Source organism: Podarcis melisellensis (genome assembly GCF_964234715.1).
Source record: "Podarcis melisellensis genome assembly, chromosome: 15".
NCBI classification, from domain to species: domain Eukaryota; kingdom Metazoa; phylum Chordata; class Lepidosauria; order Squamata; family Lacertidae; genus Podarcis; species Podarcis melisellensis.
This window is the reverse complement of record NC_138532.1, coordinates 13,965,379-13,985,952: the sequence shown is the minus strand read 5'-3', so window position 1 is coordinate 13,985,952 and position 20,574 is coordinate 13,965,379. Positions and strand designations below refer to the sequence as shown.

Below are 20,574 nucleotides of genomic sequence, written 5' to 3'. Positions count from 1 at the left end.
CTTGCAAAATATGCTGCTCAGATGAGGAAAACACATAGAATACCAATGCTCAGCATGGCACATTTGCCACCATATGGCCATCTGTCACTCATAACGTCTTCTTCCTGGCAACCTCCTCAAACATTATCTGTTCCCTTCTCTGGGCGAGAGTAGGGAGGGAAAGAGTCCGTCCAGTTTGTAGAAGTAGCTTTCTGGGGGGACACCTGCCTGGGCAGCAGATGCTATCCCATCTCCAGAGAAGACCTACACAAGCATTTGCCATTCAACAAACTGCACACAAGATGCATTTGGGGCTGGAAATCGCCCTGTGCAGCCGTCTTTGTTCCACATGAAAGAATAGTGGCTTTCAAGAAGCCAGAAATGTTGTGTAGGAAAAATGATGGGTAGACTAATCTGGATATGCTTGTAAACAAAAACATCAGTCTATTGTCTATTGGCCAATTCCAGCACAACACTTTTTCCATAGAGCTGTACTTGTAAATACACCTTGGGGTGGCATTTCTCAAAGAGGTGCACAATATTTCTGATTCAAAATTGGAAGGATACGTAGAGCAAGCACTCAACTCATATAATGTATATTGCTGCTGTAGATTCCAAGGTTTTTTTAAAAAAATAATCTTTTTTTTCCCCAGCAACACAGCCAAATGCAATCCCCAAAGCTCTTGATCTCAATTTCTATCATACATATACCTTTTTGCTGTTGGCTCCAGGTTGGGGGATGCTTGGACAGGCAAACAAGCCTTAGAATCCAGACTTGACACCTTTTAAAAGTGTGCAGACATGGAAGTTAGTGAAGTCATGGAAAGCCTCAGCAATCCGATCAATAGATGAGGAGAAACTCCACCATTAATTAAATTAACAATTTTTGTTAGGACCTGGGAAAACTGAGAGGGATCAGATACGTTTCAGTTAACATAGGCAAAGCTTGTAACTTTCTGAAATAGCTATTTTGGCACTAATGGAAATTTAGATCATCTGCTTTCTGCATGAAGTACCTAGCCAATTATAATGTAGAAAACCATTTATTTCTAGTTTAACTACTTTTGGGATAATGTGTTGTGGTAGTGAATAGTATGATTTCCCTCCTCCTCTCTCTTTTATGGATGTGTATTCTTTTAGAAATCTTAATGTACTTTTGAAAAAAAATGAATTAACTGCTATGGAGAGTGTGTGGATTTGTCTCCCAAGGGAAGCAGAGAAATTATTTATTTTTATTTTTTATTTTTGGAACTGCTCCAAATCACAGCCTAGCTTCTTTATGGGCAAATGCATTGTGCATTGATTTCCCAGGGGTCCCACTAGGTGACCCTGCAAATGCATTAGCAGGTACCATGGGGAACCACCTCAATGGTGGGTCCCCTACTAGGTGACTCAGCAGTCAGTGGTTGGGGGCTCCTCCATCCTGAAGCAAAAACACTCTTGAAATCTGCTTGCTCACAGCCTCCAATTTCTTGGCTAGGAATCAGGAAAAGCCTGACTAAGCTAATGACGGGTCACGGGTGGTGGAGCAGGTATCACAGAAGGCGATTCTCACTCCCGCTTTAATGAGAGGAAGCAAAAGGCATCACAAGCAAATTATGTATACAGTAAGCAGAGAGATTCCTCAGGGGACATATTTTAACGGGCTTAATACACATCTGTTGTTGTTTCCTGGATGACATTACAAGCCACAAGTTATTTAAGGAGTAACGTCCCTAAGAGAGGACTCTATGAGGCCGTAATTGGCTTTTCATTGTGATTAAATGCTGAGGCTTTTGGCGCTCAGGACATTATTTCTACTCTTGGACAGAGAACAGGAAGAAGCAATAAACTACAAGAAAGAAAAAGGGGACAAAACCAGAAGGGATAAATGCTTTTCTTGCATCATGAAGCTTGGAAAATTCCATCTTGATGTGTTCATAAACCCATTACTAGTAGATGCCTGGAGGATAGGCCAACAGTGGTCTCAGAACACATTATCAAGAAAAAGGTATAAGAAAATCAGTAAATTAAGTATTGATTTGGCTGCTGGCACCAGGTTATCAATTAAGGAGCCTTTGCCCTGGAGGAAGGGATGCTAATTCAGACACACTCCAGGTACTAGTAACCTTGATATTTTTTTTTACCTTGTGACAACTAAGGGACCTATATTTTTCCCCTCTGCATTTCCTTGCTGGACAAGCATTTGCATGCCTTTCTTCCCCTTTGGGATGAAAACAAAAATGGCTGGCTGCAGTGCTTTTATTGTGATGAAACTCACTGGTACAGAGCACGGGCACCTCTTTTTCTGCTGCCCATGGCAGCCATTATGTGCTGGCACCTCAGGCACTATAAATGCTAAACACCACCTATCAATCTTCCCCAACCTGGCAGCTGTTGGACTCCAACTCCCATCAGCCCTAAACAGCATGGCCAATGGTCAGGAATGGTGGAAGTTGTAGTTCAAAACATCTGGAGTGCACCAGCTTGGGGATGGTAGCCATACTGTATGGCCATCTGCTGAAGATTCTTTTGTGCAAGCTGCCCTGTGCACAACTGTTGCCACCTGTGTTAAATCCCCTTTCGCTGCAAGTAATTCTTCCGACATGTTTGTTTTGGTGCTTATGAATGGAAGCAGCATTGTGGAGGTCTTGAGTGTGGGCCTCCTTGGAGCAATAATGAGATGGGAAGTGCAAGTTGGCACCAGGGTCCTGCCCCATACCCTTCCCTCTCTTTCAACATCTCTGCTATCTCTCTGCCTCTTGGAAGTCACAAGCATCCTCTTGTTTAGATGATAGACTGAACAGCAGACACATGAACACTTGAGTTAGTGCCTCCTATAAAGTATTCCATCTTTCAAAAAACGAGCCAAAGAGATGATTCATAGCCTGTCACTTGAAAGCATGCATTATTTATAGGGATTTCAAAACAACTCCCATTCCAATGTGTCTCCAGATTAGGTTGTAAAGTGCCCCCTTTTGCCGAGTCGCTCAAGTTGTTAAGTCCCCCAGCTGCAATCTGCAGGATGTGATGAGAAAAATGCTGAAGACTTTTCAGGTCTCTCTTTCCCCCTGACCCCATTTTTTAAGGATGATTATTATTTTTTGCAATCAAACGGGAAATCAAGGACACCAAAATAAATGACTAAATTCAGCCCAATTCCATACATGCTTAATAGGATGCCAGTTTGCAAAAGCTTAATGGGATGCCAGTTTGCATGCACCTTTAAGCAAACAGACTGGCGGCATTCAGAAATGGCTCAAGATATATCACTGCCTGAGAGGACAAACACAAATGGCTTCCCCTCCCACGAATTAGCAAGGAGCACAGCCCATGGAGACCTTCTCCTGTGCCAGCCCCACAGTCCCCATTCATTTCAACAAGGCTTGAACAGAAGAAGTTGCTGAAAGTCGTGGTTGAGACTTTCCAGTGGTGGCTGGTACCCACTGAGACTTGTAGAGTGAAAGGTACATGGTACATGGAGCAAGAACCAATGACAGATAGAGAGGGAGCAAATGAGAGGCAGAGCCAACTCATTCTATTTTTGCCCCATCCTCCTTCCTGCTGAGTTCTACAAGGGCAAAACTGAGACTACGGAGGGGGAAGCTGACAGCTAGTGCTACCCCCAGGACTGGCTATGAATAAGAAGGCAGGCAGGTAGTGAGGAGCTGCCTGATTGCAAACTGAGGTTGGTGAGGCAGAGTCCTCTGTTTGGACCAGTGTCCAGTTCCATCTCCCATTAATACAACCCACAACCTCTGCCTGAAGTGAGAGCTGCTTCTTCCTGCATGGCTACAATTCTCAAGTCTGTAAGTTACATGATTTCACCACAGTGGACAGCAAGACAAATAAGGTGGGTTTGGGCAGAAGGTGAACTGCAGGGGAACGAAAACAGTGCTGCATGAGACAAATATAGGAAGGAATAGAAAAGGATGCCTTCTTATATCCAGATGTTGTTGGGCTCCAACTCCTATCAGCCCCAGCCAGTATGGCTGGTAGTCAGGGATGGCGGTAGCTGGTCCAACAATGTTCTGGAGGGCTGTAGGTTCCGCATCCCTGCTCTGCAGTTTAGCTTTGGAGATCCTAAGAAAGACAAAGGCCAGTTATGAATTGCAGACCCATTTCTCAATCTGTTTCTTCAAAGCCTGGAGCTGTTTAGGTTTACCTCCTCTGCTGCCTTTAATCTTAGGCACACACAGAGAGAAGCATTTTCTTTCCTTTCAGGCCTGCTGTTTGGTATCTTTGGTTTAATTTTTCAAAAACAGTCTCTTCAAAGAGCACCATTCTCCTCCTGGGAAACTGGCGGGAGATGTTGGGGCTGGAACGCAAGTCGCTAAATCCCACTGCCCTTCTTTTCTCTCAGTTGCTGCATGAAAGCAGACCATCCCCTTCCAGCTCAGCATCTGCCGCTGACTGTGCAGTGCTCTCCTTGAGAATACCCAGCATTCCTACTTTGCTGGGCAGCTAACTAATTAGATAATGTCTCTGATTCACTAAGATGCAATAGCTGAGCAAACAAAGAGCACGTCGCACATATGGACACTCTGTACTTCCAGTTTGGCCATCTGGCTCAAACCAGGATGTGCAGGAACTGCAAAGGTGGGCATAAAAAGCATCCATTTATTACTTAAATAAATAAGCAAAGGGCCTTTAAACTTTTGTCCCCCTGCCACTCACATCCTCATTTTGGAAAGGTTCTATTACAGCTTTCTCCAACCTAGCAGCTTCCAGATGTTTGGACTACAGTTCTGATCAGCCCCAACCTTGTTGTTGTTGACATCCATCTGTCTTGAGAGACAATCAAGTGTGCCTTCAGGTTGCTGTGTTAGCAACACCAAAGTTGCCCTCCGGGACGCAAGCCTGTGTAGTGTGTATGGAGGTTCTGGGCTGCCCAGAAAACAAGATTCCTCTCTTGGCCTTTCTAATATGGTCCAAAGGAAAGCAGAGCAATATGTTTGTCACTAGCTTGGCTGTAGGAGTTGCCAGAAAGAGGCATACAAGAAGCTATCTAAGCTTCTGAGGGGCTCCACTCCAGATTTGTGTAGTGTTCACTCTTTAGCCTTTTCTTCTCCCAAAGACCACAAGGCAGAGTTTTCCTTCTCCTAGCTTCCCAGGTTGACGAGCCTCATCTGCGTCCCATTTCCCTCTACAGCACATGCAGAAAACACCTTATTGACCACTGGACCCACTATTGGCCTTATCTTCTCAATCCACCAGAGCCTGTCTTCACACGTGGGGGAAGTCTCTAACTCACCAAGGATTTAAGACCCATCGGCTACCTTCACCTGGATTAGCCAGCCAGTCTAAGCCATTTCCCAGAATGTGGCCACTGTCACATGCTGACAGCTTCAAGGAGCCACTAACAAGAGCTGAGTGCAGGTTGGGGACCAAAGGTGGACAAACTACCCCAGAAGGAGCACAGTTTTCCCCTTCCCTAATACCCTGTACAGCCCAGCACATTTGTATTACCTAAGGGGGGAAACAGGCTTAAAGAAATAAACTAACAACTGTAGCAAAGTGAAGTATGATTAACAAATCCCCATATAATTTACTTAGATATCAGATGCCCATGCAATCCTGGGATGTGCTAGCGTGTTGTTATTGTTGTTGTTGTTGTATTTATTACTTGCCCTTCATCAGCAAGTCCCAGAACAGGTTACAACAGCTACAAATTCATAATGAAAACAATTAAAACATATTAGAGTCATGGGAATTTAAACTTGTTTATGGTTGTTGTCTTATTATTGCAATGTTCGTTATATTGTAGTGAAAAGGCTTTTTTAAAAGCAAATGCACACATTGTTGAATGGGGATTCACCTGTCTTTGTGGGTCTCATAGACTGTGTGGTCTTGGTTGTATTCTTAGTTTAATAGCTTAAGCAAGTCATGCTTTGCATGCAGGAGGTGTGAGATTCAAATCCTGTCTGAAACCCTGGAGAGCCATGGCCAGTACGGGGGAGCAATACTGAGCTGTTTTCTAGAGTCCCTACATAAATCACATCTATGTCATAGAACAAGGATGGGGAAACCCCTCCCCCCCCACAGATCTGGGAGCCACATGCCATGAATGGGTCGGACAAGAATACAAAATGTATGGAGCAAGACATGTAAATTTTATGTGGCCTGGGAGTCATGGGGTCTGGTTGAGGTGTTGTGTGGGGAGAGTCCTGAGAACCAGATAGGGATGCCTGGAGGGCCACATTTGGCCCCCGACTCTGAGTTTCCCCAGCTCTGCCCTATAATTCCTCCCGGAATTCTGTCCAATACACTAGGGTACAATAGCAGGTGAGAAAACAGTTTCCTAGAAGATGAAAGTCGCACTAAGTCAAAGCTCCAGAGAAAGGCATGCCATGCAGGGGTGTGTTAGAGGGAGAATTTGGAGGAGTGCAGTACTGGGTTGTTGTTTTTCCAAAGCAGGAGCAATAATTTCATTGCCAGAGCACCGGGATAACTGATGAAGACTCCATGCTCTGGCAAGTGAATGAGGTGGAAGTTAGGCTTTTGTTTGTGGTAAACTAACATAGAGGGAACCAGATAATGTTTAGAAATAATCAGAGACTGGGCACTTCCTTGCTTTTTTTTTCTTTATAGGGTCCCTACGTCAGGCTAATGGGACACGGGTGGCGCTGTGGGTTAAATCACAGAGCCTAGGACTTGCCGATCAGAAGGTTGGTGGTTCGAATCCCCGCCACGGGGTGAGCTCCTGTTGCTCGGTCCCTGCTCCTGCCAACCTAGCAGTTCGAAAGCACGTCAAAGTGCAAGTAGATAAATAGGTACTGCTCTGGCGGGAAGGTGAATGGCATTTCCATGCGCTGCTCTGGTTCGCCAGAAGCGGCTTAGTCACGCTGGCCACATGACCCGGAAGCTGTACGTTGGCTCCCTCAGCCAATAAAGCGAGATGAGTGCCGCAACCCCAGAGTCAGCCACGACTGCACCTAATGGTCAGGTGTCCCTTTACCTTTACGTTGGGCTAATAGTTTAAACAGCAGCATTTCTCTGCAAGGTGGCTAGCATTTCTAATCATAAGGTCAAGGTTGCATTTTAGCTGAATGAAGATATTTTTGTTAAAGTTTAATGTGTGAACCTATGCGGGCAGAGGTAGACACTACTGCTATTCTGCTAGGATCCATGTAATGTTATGGAGCAGCTTTGTGGGGGGAATAACTTTTACTCTCTTGCTCTTTTGTTTAGATCTGAAAGGTGTGGTTTCTGCCAAGAACGATATCCGCGTTGAGATTGTTCACAAGGAGTCTGCCTCAGGCAGAGAAACAGAGGAGCACCCGACGATCAAGCAGCTGATGGTGAGGATTTATTCTCTCTTTCCTTAATCTGTTGCTCTGTCTAACCTTTGACAGTAATGAGCACGGGCGCAATGCGGTTCAGTGCGCAAAAGCCCACCAAAGGCAAAGTATGCTCTTCTGAAATCTCACACATCGCTCAGAGCTGTTAAAGTTGCACCGCTGTTGGAAACTCCCAGAGTGCAACTTTGCTAATGAAGACAAGAAGCCAGGAGAGGTTTGCTACAGAGCACCACAGCCTTCAGTCTCTGATAAACTGAAAGGCCTATCCGAGCCCTCAGTAGGGAAATTGATGTGGCTGCAAATGGACAGAGAAGGTGAAGCTAAGCAACATATTATTAATTATTATTATTATTATTATTATTATTAACTAATTAGGCACTAATAGCTTAGCTGTACTGAAAGGGTCTCCTGTGCAAGATAGATAGATAGATGGTGAGCCTTTCATGGGATAGATTGCTGGCCTCGTTACTGTCAAATCACCACAGCTGACAAAGTGATATTGTTGATGAACTTAAGAACAACCTTGTTGGATCAGTACCAAAGGCTCATCTAGTGCAGCCCTCTGCTCCAACAAGCAGAGCCTGAGTCCCACAGCACTCTCTCCACTCACGGTTCCCAGCCACTGGTATTCAGATGCATGTTGCCTCCAGCAATGGGGTCAAATCAAAGCCATTAGGGCTATCAGTCATTGACTGTAGCCAGCCAGTAGCAAAGTTTGCCCCAGCTTAATGCCTTTCTGGCAGATTTGTGATTTTTTAGGGGTGGGCAGATCACCCTACTACCTATATGTGTCATTTTCTGTTTGGCCCTTCATAAATCTGTTTTGCTGCATTGCCATGCACATTGATCTGTATATTTTTTTAAATCCAGGCCCAAATTCATATTTTAATATATGAATATGTAATATCACCCCCCCCCGCAAAATGTAAATATGTATTTTCTCTCAGTGTATGCATTTCTAAATGCATTTTATCCTAAAATATGCACTGATAACCTCATCCTCCACAAGTTTGTCTAATCCTCTTGGAGATTCAGTTGATGCCTGCAGTCCCAATGACCTCACCCTCTCCTTTCTCTCAGAGATAACCCAAGACAGTTTGGTTCCTGCTGCTAAGGAATCTGAAAATTTTAATCCCATGGTATTAAAAATTATATAATAAATTTAAGAAGTTGGCAAGTTCTGCTCCCCACCACACCCCAATTCTGTGCTTCAAAATCTGCTCCCTGAGGTGGGCTTCTTCACCATACCTGGGGTAGGGCAGCCCTGCTCTCTTTTTATAGGGCCTGGTGGACCAGGATTGGTCCTGGAAGTCAGCTGACAGACTACTCTGGCAGTCTGGTACTGCCCCTTCAAAGCACAGAGCTCAGTATTCCAGGCTTGATATGGAAACAGACTGCTGGTGATGCAAGGCACCAGGGCCTGACTGCTGGGAGTCCCATGTTGAGGCACCCGGTTCCAGGCCCAGGATATGTTTGGGTAAATTCCTGTGAATTCTTCTTAGCCACCTTATACTGAGGTCAGACCACTGATGCATCTAGTTCATTATAGTATTCCACTGTTGGAGGCAGCCTGCTTCTGAATTGCTGGTAACCACAAGAGGAGGGAGAGCTGTTGTGCCCGTGTCCTGCGTTTGGGCTTCCCACAGGCATTTGGTTGGCTACTGTGAGAGGAGGATGTTGGACTAGACTGGCCATTGGGTCGATCTTGAAGGCTCTTCTTATGTCTGGCTAGCAGAAGCTCTCCCCTGTTTGAGACGGGAGACATCCCTAGCCCTACCTGAGAGAACCGGGGGCCTTCGTCTTGCAAGGCAGGTGCTCTACCACTGAGCTACCGCCTGCAAATGAAACTTACACATGCAAGCTTCCAAGAGTTGACAAGTCAAGTTGGGGAGAAATGCTCATAAAGCTGGCTGAAGAATTGGCCCCTGAGGATTTCTCTGATCTCTGCTATTGCTAATACATGAGGCTGTAGTCTGTTGTTTCACCAGCTCCCTGCAACTGCTGTGTTCTGCATCCAAATGGCAGCTTTGCTTTCCGCCCGCCGATGTCACGTTATAAATGACTAATACAAGCAAAACAAATGGAAAGAACACTGAACCGTAAAAAAATAAACCCATCCAGCCATAAAAGCAGAGAACAGATGCAAAAAAAAAAAAAAAAAAAAAGACGGGAGGGAGAGAGGAAGCAAGCAGACTGATTTTAAGCACACCTCCAACCATTACTACCGCAGGCTTACAGCCACCTTTCGTCAACATTCATTCATTTGGGCTGAGAAAGGGTGCTCTGTGAACGATCAATGGAATCCCTGGTTTGAGAGGGGATGCTTTGTGGGGTGGGCAGAATCGATTTTAGATGGTACACATGTACAGAGTGGAGCCCTTGAAATCAGTTTGAAAGGAAGATAAACGGCAGAGGCGTCACGTTGCTTTGTTATTCTGCTGGTGCTGCTTCTGAAATTGCTGTTTTGTTTCAGTTCAAAGGTCCCCATAAGATAGAGACCAACATGCTCGTTTCTCCTTCTTCCTCTGTTGTTTGCCCCACACCCAAATGGAAGTTGGTAAATAGAAACACCCAGATTGTTTCAGCCTGGAGCAAAAGGCCAGGATAAAAAAATAAATAAGCAAAGTAGATATTTTAGTGTTGCATTACAGTTGGAGGGCTGCGGTTCAGTTTGCATTTAGAGGCAAACTTTTCTAATCTTCAATTCCTGAAATGATACATAAACCAAAACAAAGCCGTTGTTCAAGTTTCTCACTTTTCTGAATTTCACAATGCAGTTCTTCAGCCAAGTACTGGGTACAGAAAGTTACTAAGGTAATGTGTGTACAAAGATGAAAATATTAGTGAAAATAATGTGCAAAAGTAAACTATATTAGGGGACATTGCTTTTTTGTATTTTTAAAATTGCATTTTAAAAAAGGTGCATGTTAGGCAAAATTCACATTAAATTGCTGGTGAATTTTCATGACATTCAAATAAAATAATAATAGTGAAGAGTTTTCTAGCATGCAGTTACAAGTTACAAGATTTAAAAAAAACACCATAAAATCATTCCAATTGCAATGTTTTTTTGGGCTGAACTAGACAATTGCTAGGTATTTAGCCGCTTGCTACTACCCGTGTTCTAGTCAGGGAAGAGAAGAGACAAGCCTCCCCCTACTCATTTTCAGCCTTCCTGATAAAGACCATTGACTGACCCTCAGATATTTAGGTATTTAGAAGGACTATGGGCTCTTAACCACTTACACACACACACACACTTATGTTGCAAGTCCCCCTGAGACTAATTTGAGCAGTAGATGCCTGAGAAATTAATTAATCAATTAAAAAAATCACAAACTGAAGTGGCAAAATAAACACAAGATGGGGAGAATGAGAAACAGAGAGAAAGCCAACTGGACAGGTTTACTGATCCCCAGTGCTTTTTTTCTGGTAGTACGCAATGGAATGCAGGGTTTGGTTTTGTTATTCAAAGTTGGAGATGGTCCAACTTCCAGCGCCATCTCACTGAGCTCTGAGCCAGGAGCTGGAGAGGGCAATAAACTGGAGGCAGCTTCGAAGGCTGAGATGCCGCTGCTTCCTTACCCCAAGTCAGTGTGGATGCAACCACACACCCCAAAAGAAGCCACCGAAAGGACTGGGAGGAGCCTCTCTCCTCAGCCGGTGCATACCCAGCACTGGCTCCCCCAGAAACCTCCACCCTCCAGCACTTCTCCTGGCCTCCTCCCTGTCCCCTTGGCTGCGGAGTGAAAGGAGAGGAAAACCCCATCAGCACTGAGCAGAACCCCCTTTCCCAGCACCCACCATGCTGACCCTGTTGGGCTGGTGGCAGTGAGGCAAGCGGAGCCAGGCGATATGGGAGAGGCTGGGAACTGCAGGTGGGCAGAGTGCTGCTGCACTCATGTCCAGCTTGCAGGTTTCCAGTAGGCATTTGGTCAGCCACTGTGAGAGCAGGATGCTGGACTTAGTTGTTGTTTAGTCATTTAGTCGTGTCCGACTCTTCGTGATCCCATGGACCAGAGCACGCCAGGCACTCCTGTCTTCCACTGCCTCCCGCATTTTGTTCAAACTCATGCTGGTAGCTTCGAGAACACTGTCCAACCATCTCGTTCTCTGTCATCCCCTTCTCCTTGTGCCCTCCATCTTTCCCAACATCAGGGTCTTTTCCAGGGAGTCTTCTCTTCTCATGAGGTGGCCAAAGTATTGGAGCCTCAGCTTCAGGATCTGTCCTTCCAGTGAGCACTCAGGACTGATTTCCTTAAGAATGGATAGGTTTGATCTTCTTGCAGTCCATGGTACTCTCAAGAGTCTCCTCCAGCACCATAATTCAAAAGCATCAATTCTTCGGTAATCAGCCTTCTTTATGGTCCAGCTCTCACTTCCATACATCACTACTGGGAAAACCATAGCTTTAACTATACGGACCTTTGTTGGCAAGGTGATGTCTGCTTTTTAAGAAGCTGTCTAGGTTTGTCATTGTTTTCTTCCCAAGGAGCAGGCGTCTTTTAATTTCGTGACTGCTGTCACCATCTGCAGTGATCATGGAGCACAAGAAAGTAAAATCTCTCACTGCCTCCATTTCTTCCCCTTCTATTTGATGGGCATACAAAATGGCAGACAAAAAGCCATTCTATTAGGGGAATTTTCTTGCAAAAAAAACCACCATGTTCACGAAGGATTTTTTTTAAAGTCACAAAAATCTGCAGTAATGTGGAGTACTAAATTTAAGATCGGAAGACTGAGAACCAAAATTGACAGATCCATCCATCCCTAAATAGTAGGCACTCTCTCACAGAACAGACATTCTTCCACTGCAAAAGTTTGGCTGGAACTCTGCTCTTAAAGAGGATGGTGAGTCCATCCTTGCTCTATGCAAGATTTGATGCCCTGAAGTTCCCTCTTTTTCTCTCTTTGGGATACTACCCCTCTTGATAGCAGGATCTCAGTGCTAATGAAGATTTCCTTCCAGATCATTAAAAAGCCTCTGTGCATTTCCTTCTCATTGCTCGCTACGCCACACACAAGCTGCTGCCTTCAGCAATAAAACGTCCGTCCTGTGCATCCTCAATAAGAGCCTAATAAGAGTCTCCAAAATTTGTCAATGAGCTGACAGATCAAGTTAAAGAATCCAGCCTCATTAATGAGGAGCTATGATGAATTCCAGGCAAGGGAGCAAGCTGTACAATGATGGCACAAAGGTAGCAGAACAAACTGGTGTGGGTAGACTGAGCCAGGGGTTCTGGGGAAATGGCAGTGTGGGGAGGCGATGACTCCAATCATGATTCTGACTCAACAACCACACGCCAATCCTTCTTTCTTGGAGGTCTGTCATCTGCACCCATCGGCTGCCTGTCATAGTTAGCATCTCTAGGTGTTGCAAGCAAGCTCCCACCACCACCTTCCATGCCGGGCTGGCAGGACTTGCTCGCAATATCTCAAAAACGATCTTGCATAGCAAATTTACGGCAGCTGAAGACATGGGTGTTGCCTATGCAACTGCCCTATGCAAGATACTTTCTGGACACAAACTGTTCAGGCAAACCACCACGGCTTGTTTGAAATGGCTAGGAAGGTCCGTCCCAAAGCCATGCTGAACCAAGATATTCCACTGTTGCCCAAAGCAGAGCCCAGTATAATGATCCTTCTCCAGGTAAGCTGCAGTGGCAATGATCTCTGCAGGGTGTCTCTGCCCTACCACATGGGCTGCTACTGCTTCTCACACTTGTTTTCCACCCAAAGAGAGAGAGGGGGGGGGGAAATCGCGCACCCAAATGCTCTGCCTCCATTCTTAGCAGGCTGCCTTCAAGCCAAATCTCATTACTCCCTGTATTTCCTGGTCACATTTCTAACCTCTCTGTGTCCCTTTGAATTATCTCTCTGCCCTCTCCGATGTTCACAACACCTCGCCATTTAATATCAGCTGTGAGTATGATTAGCATGCCGAGTCCTCTCACATAGAGATCATATAATGCAGATGTTAAATAGGAGCAGACAGAACATCAGCCACCACAGCGCTCCATTAGATGACACCTCCCCGGCACTCAATGCATTACAGAACACCATTACCCTTTCTGCTTGTCCTTCACGCGTTTCTCAATCCACGCGACAGGGCTTGCTTCCAAACCAGCCTGAATTACCTACAGGAGACTTGGCGAGACACCATCCAAACAACTTTGCTGAAAATCTAAAGGTATTACATATAGCAACCGCACCTCCCTTCAACTGCTAATATTGTAATTCCATCAGAAAAGCAATCAGGTTTGTGCTATGTAATTTGCTCCTTCCCAACACGATGGGTCGCCCGTTGCTAATGTTTTCTTTGTCCCCTAGGAAACTTCTCTTAATGTTTTCCACTATTGAGGTCCTATTGGATAAACACTGCCAGGATCTCTTTTTCTTCATTTTTTTTTTAAAAAAAACAGTATCATATGCTCATTCCTCTCCACTGCTTTTGCAATCAGCACGATGGTTCTCAAACCCTTTTCCTAATTAATAGTTAGCACACCTAGATGCAGTCTTACTGCTCAGGCTGCCTGCTTGAAATACAAGTCATATTTGTTCAAGTCAGTCTCCCTCCCTTATTATATTTATATATATTTTACCTAAAGTATTTAATTGCACTACAATTGTATAAAGAGGTACTTATAGGTTCCTGGGGAAGTTCATCGCTCCGTGGGAAAGAACATGCTAGGAGCATGCAAAAGATCCCTGGTATTGCCAGTTCAAATGATCCAGTGCCAAATAAGGAGGGAAGACCTTGAGACCTTGGAGATCTGCTGCTAGTTAGACTATACTGGAATCAATGGACAGCCATCTAACCTTGAAGTAAAGCAGCTTACAATGTTCTGCCCACTATGGGTGGGGATCCAGTTGACTATCAGAGCTTTGCACAGCATCCTGCACAGTGTTTTGCAAGCCCAAATGATCAGCCGAATCTGTGTGGGCAAAATCAAGCCATGTGACATTACTATGTCATCTGGTGATTGACAGTTGGGAGTCCCCACCCACCTGTCAAACTTGGCCTGCAGGAGGTGGAGTAGGTAAGGACCTGTCTCACTGGATGGATCCAGTTCCTCATCTCTACATTAGGAGGAGTCAGTCACAGCAAAACCAGCAAAATCTGGGGTCAAGAGATCCAGTTTCCGGGGTCCATGGACAAGTAAGCTGGGAAAGTGGCAGTGATCTGCAGACAAAGGTCAGAGTCTGAGTGGTCTGGCCAAGCAGATTCAGAGGTATCATAAGCTCAGGAAACTCCAGATGTGCCATGCTGAGAAGGAACTGGAGCTGCAGGAAGGGCTGAAAATGCAAGAAGCAGTCCCAGGGTGATGTACAGAGCTGTCTTTCCTATTGGGCTTACTGTCTTGTTGTGCCAGGGCGCTAGCCTCTTAGGGGTGCCCCAGCGAGTGGGGGAGCTGCACGGCTTTGCTGGCGGCTTCCCCTTTGCCTGCATGCCTGCCAGCTGTGCCCCGTCAACCATATGGCTGGTGGGCGTGCAGCTTGCCTCCCAAGCCTCCGTGGAAGGAGAGTGATCCCCGCAGAGGCTTGGGCAAAGGTCAACAACTCTGGGAAATGGGGGGGGGCACCGGAGGGATCTTTGCACCATGGTGCCAGATATGCTTAAGACGGCCCTGGTGATGTAGTTGACTCCATGGACTAGAGCACACCAGGCACTCCTGTCTTCCACAGCCTCCTGCAATTTGGTCAAACTCATGCTGGTAGCTTCGAGAACACTATCCAACCATCTAGTCCTCTGTCATCCCCTTCTCCTTGTGCCCTCCATCTTTCCCAACATCAGGGTCTTTTCCAGGGAGTCTTCTCTTCTCATGAGGTGGCCAAAGTATTGGAGCCTCAGCTTCAGGATCTGTCCTTCCAGTGAGCACTCAAGGCTGATTTCCTTAAGAATGGATAGGTTTGGTCTTCTTGCAGTCCATGGGACTCTCAAGAGTCTCCTCCAGCACCATAATTCAAAAGCATCATGCAGTAACACCAAGACAGCCAGTGTAGTGTAGCGGTTACAGTATTGAACTTGGGAGATGAGGGTTCAAGTCCCTACTTAACCTTGAAGCTTGCCAGGTGACCATGGACCAGTCACAGTCTCTTAGCCTAACCCTACCATGCACAGGGTCATTGTAAGAATAAAATGGAAAGAGGGAGAAGAACCATGCATGCCACCTTGTTCTCCTCAGAGGAAAGCCGGGTTAAAAATGTATAAACAACAAACAAACCAACACTTTCCAGGGTGTCTGTTTTCCACACATTGTTTCAGAAAGTGCAAATTTGGTAGGTTTGCTTTTAAGTGCAAACAAAATCAAATTTATCTCAAATCCCTAGGTGCAGCATAAGTCACAAATGAAGTATGGCAGACAGAACCCCAGCTAAATCAGAAACAAACACTCACCAGACCTCTAGTAACTGGGTTGTGTGCCTATTTTGCAATTTGTAAAAGTGCAGAATGTGACTTCAGAAGCAGCAGTAGTGGACAGCAGTGCTCCCAGCAGCTGAATCGGTGCTGCTTACTAGAAAGAACTGGGGAGCCAGTAGGGAGGTTGGTGTGGGGCAGAGGCAGAGGCAGGAGCTGGCTCTGCCAGTGCATTTGTACTGCACTGACCTCCCTGCTGTTTCATTCCTCTCCTTCCTGGTTAGCAGCAGTGACTCAGTTGTTGGGAGGTCAGGTGAGCACCACACTATTGACTGCTGAGGAGCAGATTCCAGAAAATCTCAGCCTTTGTGCATTAAAAAACAACAACAGCCCTTATTCTAGCCCTTATTGTTGTGAAGCTGTGCTTGAAAGGGCCTTAAAGCCAGATGAAATACATCAAGCTGCTGTTACAGTAGTGTGAGCTGTTCCACATCAATAGAACTACTCTCATCTTTAGGATGGGATGATAATTTCTGTCTCCTCTTCTCATATGCCTCCTTTCCTTCTTCTTTTTACTAACAGACTGTGGAAGTCAGAGCTTTATATTTGACATTTTCCCCCATTTTGAAAGACCCTGTTGTGTGCCATACATGTGTGTGTACTATACATGCACGTAACATGCATGCAATACCATCCATGCCTGCACACAACACACACCCCGTCTGTGTTATGTCCTTTTCACCCCACCATTTTTCTTTCACTTCCATTGTCAAGAACTTTTAAAAAAAACAGAGAGAGAGAGTTCAAGTCTTTATTGATTTTAGAGCTGTAATTAATTTCATCCTTTCCGCCTTTGTCAATGAATTCTCTGCCTCTCGGCCTCATAATCTTGTGCAGTTAAAGTGGATTGACTCCAACTTCACCCCCCCCCCTTTGACACTGCATATCTTGCCATCCTTTACAAGCCTCAGGTGCCAGGTCCTGAAATTACTTTGGATCAGGCTGTCACCCATTGAAACCTCTTTGGGAAAGCTGGATCTTCCCAGCAGATGCTAGTAATCACATAAGTAGCCTGGATCTTTTCAGAAACCTTATCATCTCACATGACCCAAAGCGCCCCTGGATAGCCACCCACTCTGTTCTAGATCAAAACGCTGCTCATTTGGAGCTGTGAGAAGTATTCTAAGAAGCTTCCCCACAGTTATTGCAAGTTTGTGGGGAGAGGGGGAAAAGGGAGAGGAGATGAGAAGGATCAGTGACTGGTGCACAACATATTTCATGTTTAAACCAACTGCAGAGAATGGGGCAGGCTGTGCAATAGAAAGCTGGTTGGCATTTGTGTGGGGAGCTATGATCAATGTGAGGCTAGTACCGTGAGCATCAGTGTGTAGAGCAACAAGAGCAACTTTTACCTTTGTACAGTAGGCTAGTTCCTATGCACACTCTCTCGCTCTCTCTCTCTCTCTCTCACACACACACACACCCTATCCTCCATCTAGGCAACAAGAGTCATTATCACAAATCAATGATACCTTCCAGGTAGACAAAAAACCCCAGAGAGTATGAAGCAAATCTGGTGAGAGGTGTGGTCTGCATAGAAAGGGTGTGGTTTTCCCTGAAGGGAGTCCCAAGGGCCAGTTAGAGGCACATCTGGCCTCTGGACTTGAGGTTCCACACCTGTTTTAGCTTAAGAATGCTTGAGCCTCTCACTTTGGTATGAAGAAATGAGCTGCTCCTGCTTCTTTATTGAACAGGCTACCTCTACATGTCACTTTGCTGATAGGAAGCCTTCCATCCTTGCAGGTCAGAACTAGCATCATAGATCGAGCCACAACTATACAGTGACCACCATCAGGACACTCAGTCAGTGTTTGATGTAAATGATTGGTTTTTTAAAATGTCAAACGGCATGATTATGTGAATTGCAGAAAGTTTTCAATTTGTTACCTAACTCTAAAAATGCAACGTGGAGAACGAAAAGGTATCATCTCAGCTGCACTGCTGGCACATTAACAACTGCAATTGCCCATTAAACGCTTGACTTAAATGTGCCTGATTGTAATGGGAATTTGCCAGACAGGATGCTAAAGTAGCTCATGTAGAAGTGGAACCAAGACCAGGTTGTAAATGCTTGCAGGATGGGCCACCCCAGCATGTTCGCCAAGTTTGGGGTGTGACTTTTGCTGCTGAACTGGAAACCACAGTGAAAGTCCGAGGGCCCAGTTAACACACACTCACATAAAGTTTTGTTTTGATGGAACAAGAAACAGTGGTTTTTTTTCAAAGTGGCCGAGTCCTGAGCATCACTTATTTCACTTATTGAGTAGTTAATGTGCATAATAACCAGCCACTGTGCACATTCACCAGGCTTCAGGAAGTATATGTCCAGAATCCTTCTGTAAAGAAGGAATTGGGCACATCTTCCGGTCAATATACTTCAGTAATGTGCTTATATTGACTGTCTTTTGTTCATTTTCCAGTATTAATAATCTCCAACAGAGAAACTACTGTATAATAAAATACAATGGAGTATAAAAGAAAACTACAACATAATGCATAAAAACAACTTTTAAAAACCCAAACAAAAGCATAGCAGCACATTTTGAAACATCTTTTAGCGTCAGAGATCCCTTCCCTCTTCACCCCGCCTCTTGCAAGGCACATCCTGACCCTCACTATACAACACTCATCCCACTAACGCAAAGACATCACACCCAAATTCTGCCTTACAGTTACACAAAACCATACAGTACGAACTGCTTGTTCCATATCACTCAACCCATTCTACTCCCACACCTCACATGCATTCATCAGTACACACAAACACACCATCCTACCCAGTAGTTCCAATTATCTCCCACTCTGTCACCAATCAATCTTTCTACTCAAGCTGAAATATACGACAAAAACACCAAGACAACAATGATACCATCCACTGACAGAACTGTATAAAATAATACAGATTGCCACCTGTCAGTCACACCCAGGTTGCTGTCTCCCACCCAGTACTCACACGCAAGGATGAATTGTGCTCCTTCCCCACCCCATCTCTAACATTTCAACCCACACAAGGAAGAGGGAGCGGGGAGCTTGCATCTATCAGAGTATGGTGGAGGCTGGCTGGTAGAGGGAACAGGAGCACTTGGCGCTACAACATTTTATTGCAGGTATCGCTTGTGATGCTCTTTTCTTCCTGCACATTTTGGTTACATCCTGCATATTTGGCTTGTGTCTTGCCCATATGTCCTGCATAGGTGTGTGTGTGTGTGTGTGTGTGTGTGTGTGTGTGTGTGTGAGAGAGAGAGAGAGAGAGAGAGAGAGAGAGAGAGAGAGAGAGAGTCTGTAACAATGACTGTCCCCTCTCTTACAGAGTTGTTTTTAATGTTTACTGAGTTAATAAATGCAAGGCAAGGCACTTGGAGCACACAGTGAGTGTTGTTGTTACTACAAAGCAGCCAGCAGCAGCAGTCAACCTCTCTAAAAACAGCCAACTGCTGCCTTCCAATGGTGGAAGTTTGTATGATTATCAGGCTTCACAACACCAGCTTCTGCCATGGTGTAACTCGAGGACACTGGCTAAATTGATTAGCAAAGACCTTGTTTGCTCCAGGAACCGGGGGCAGCGGCAGTTTTCAAAACAAAACAATCCCTACTTGGTTGCTGAGTTTGAGCCACAGAGTGGCTCTCTGGCTTAATCCCCAACTCGGCCACCACTTGCTTCCCAGTCTGACATTGTTTGCTGGCGAGCGGCGGTGCCAGAAGGAATTAGGAGCCATTTGTCTTGTTTTCCCTCCACCTCCACTTCCCCACAAAATCTGGACATGCCCTTGAATTCAACGGTCTTGGCAATAAGTTAATGGCAGCTACTCAACTTTAACAGGTCTGTGGGTAGCTTTATCGCCAGCCATCTGTGTTGACTGCAGCGTAACCAAAGCTCAAAAGCATATTGGAATCTTTGGCCATATGGCGGCCAGGAAGGGAGAGCCAGTGAGTCCAGGAGAAGAGTTTGCATTATATACAAAGGCAGGTGCCCAGAAAGGGAGACACATCCCTTACCTGACAGCTAACAGGAAAAGGTTGTCCTTGGGGTCCATACACAACAAGAGAGCCATGTTTCCATAGAATCATACAACTGCAGAGTCAGAAGGGAATTTGAGGACCACCCTACACCCTACAATGCAGGAATCTCAACGCAGGACTCCCAGCTGGATCATTAACACTAGGCCATCTCTATTAACGGCATACCACTTTGCCAACCCATCTCCTTTTAGAAACATGAAGAACCATGAAGGCTGTCAGTAATAATAATAATAATAATAATAATAATAATAATAATAATAATAATAATAATTTATTATTTATACCCCACCCATCTGGCTGGGTTTCCCCAGCTACTCTGGGCAGCTTCCAACAAAATATTAAAATACAATAGTCCGTCAAACATTAAAAGCTTCCCTAAATAGGGCTGCCTTCAGATGTCTTCTAAAAGTCTGGCAGTTGTTTTTCTCTTTGACATCTGGTGGGAGGGTGTTCCACAGGGCGGGTGCCACTACCGAGAAGGCCCTCTGCCTGGTTCCCTGTAACTTGGCTTCTCGCAACAAGGGAACCACCAATGATAACTTATACAAAGCTAAAAACCATTTAATGCTGATTTTAGGTGTTTTATTATGACTGCAGCATTATCTTTTTCATTGATATGCGTTACTGTAAGGTGCTTAGAGGTTAAAGCACTAGAGAAGACCTTTTCAACAAATATCAGTCAATAAATCTCTCTAACCTGTTCCTCACCCCATTCTGCAAAACACTCTCAACACCTTCCCTTCCCTTGATGCTACAAAAGACTTACTTCTTAGTCCCTTTTACCATCCTGGCCAGTAGACCAGTTCCATGTTGACTGCTGGGCCAAAACTCTCCCATTCTTTTCAACACCCTTCTTCCAAGCATTTGAGTGTTTCC

The 20,574-nt window shown here is 45.2% G+C and overlaps 1 protein-coding gene and 1 long non-coding RNA gene across 3 annotated transcripts in view; one reads left to right on the top strand and one right to left on the bottom strand.

The window, feature by feature from the left end:
• Positions 1 to 20,574, top strand: part of KIRREL3 (kirre like nephrin family adhesion molecule 3) — a 748,317-nt gene that overhangs the window by 718,241 nt on the left and 9,502 nt on the right. For both annotated transcript variants that reach the window (XM_081890928.1, XM_081890927.1), the window contains one exon: positions 7,150 to 7,259. In XM_081890928.1, the coding sequence (XP_081747054.1) occupies positions 7,150 to 7,259 (110 nt within the window). The remainder of the gene's footprint in view (positions 1 to 7,149; positions 7,260 to 20,574) is intronic.
• LOC309358313 lies at positions 2,358 to 8,481 on the bottom strand. The gene is made up of 3 exons (XR_014163443.1): positions 8,318 to 8,481; positions 4,636 to 5,623; positions 2,358 to 4,041 (listed from the first exon to the last, which is right to left on the bottom strand). It is a non-coding gene; the product is annotated as an uncharacterized lncRNA (long non-coding RNA).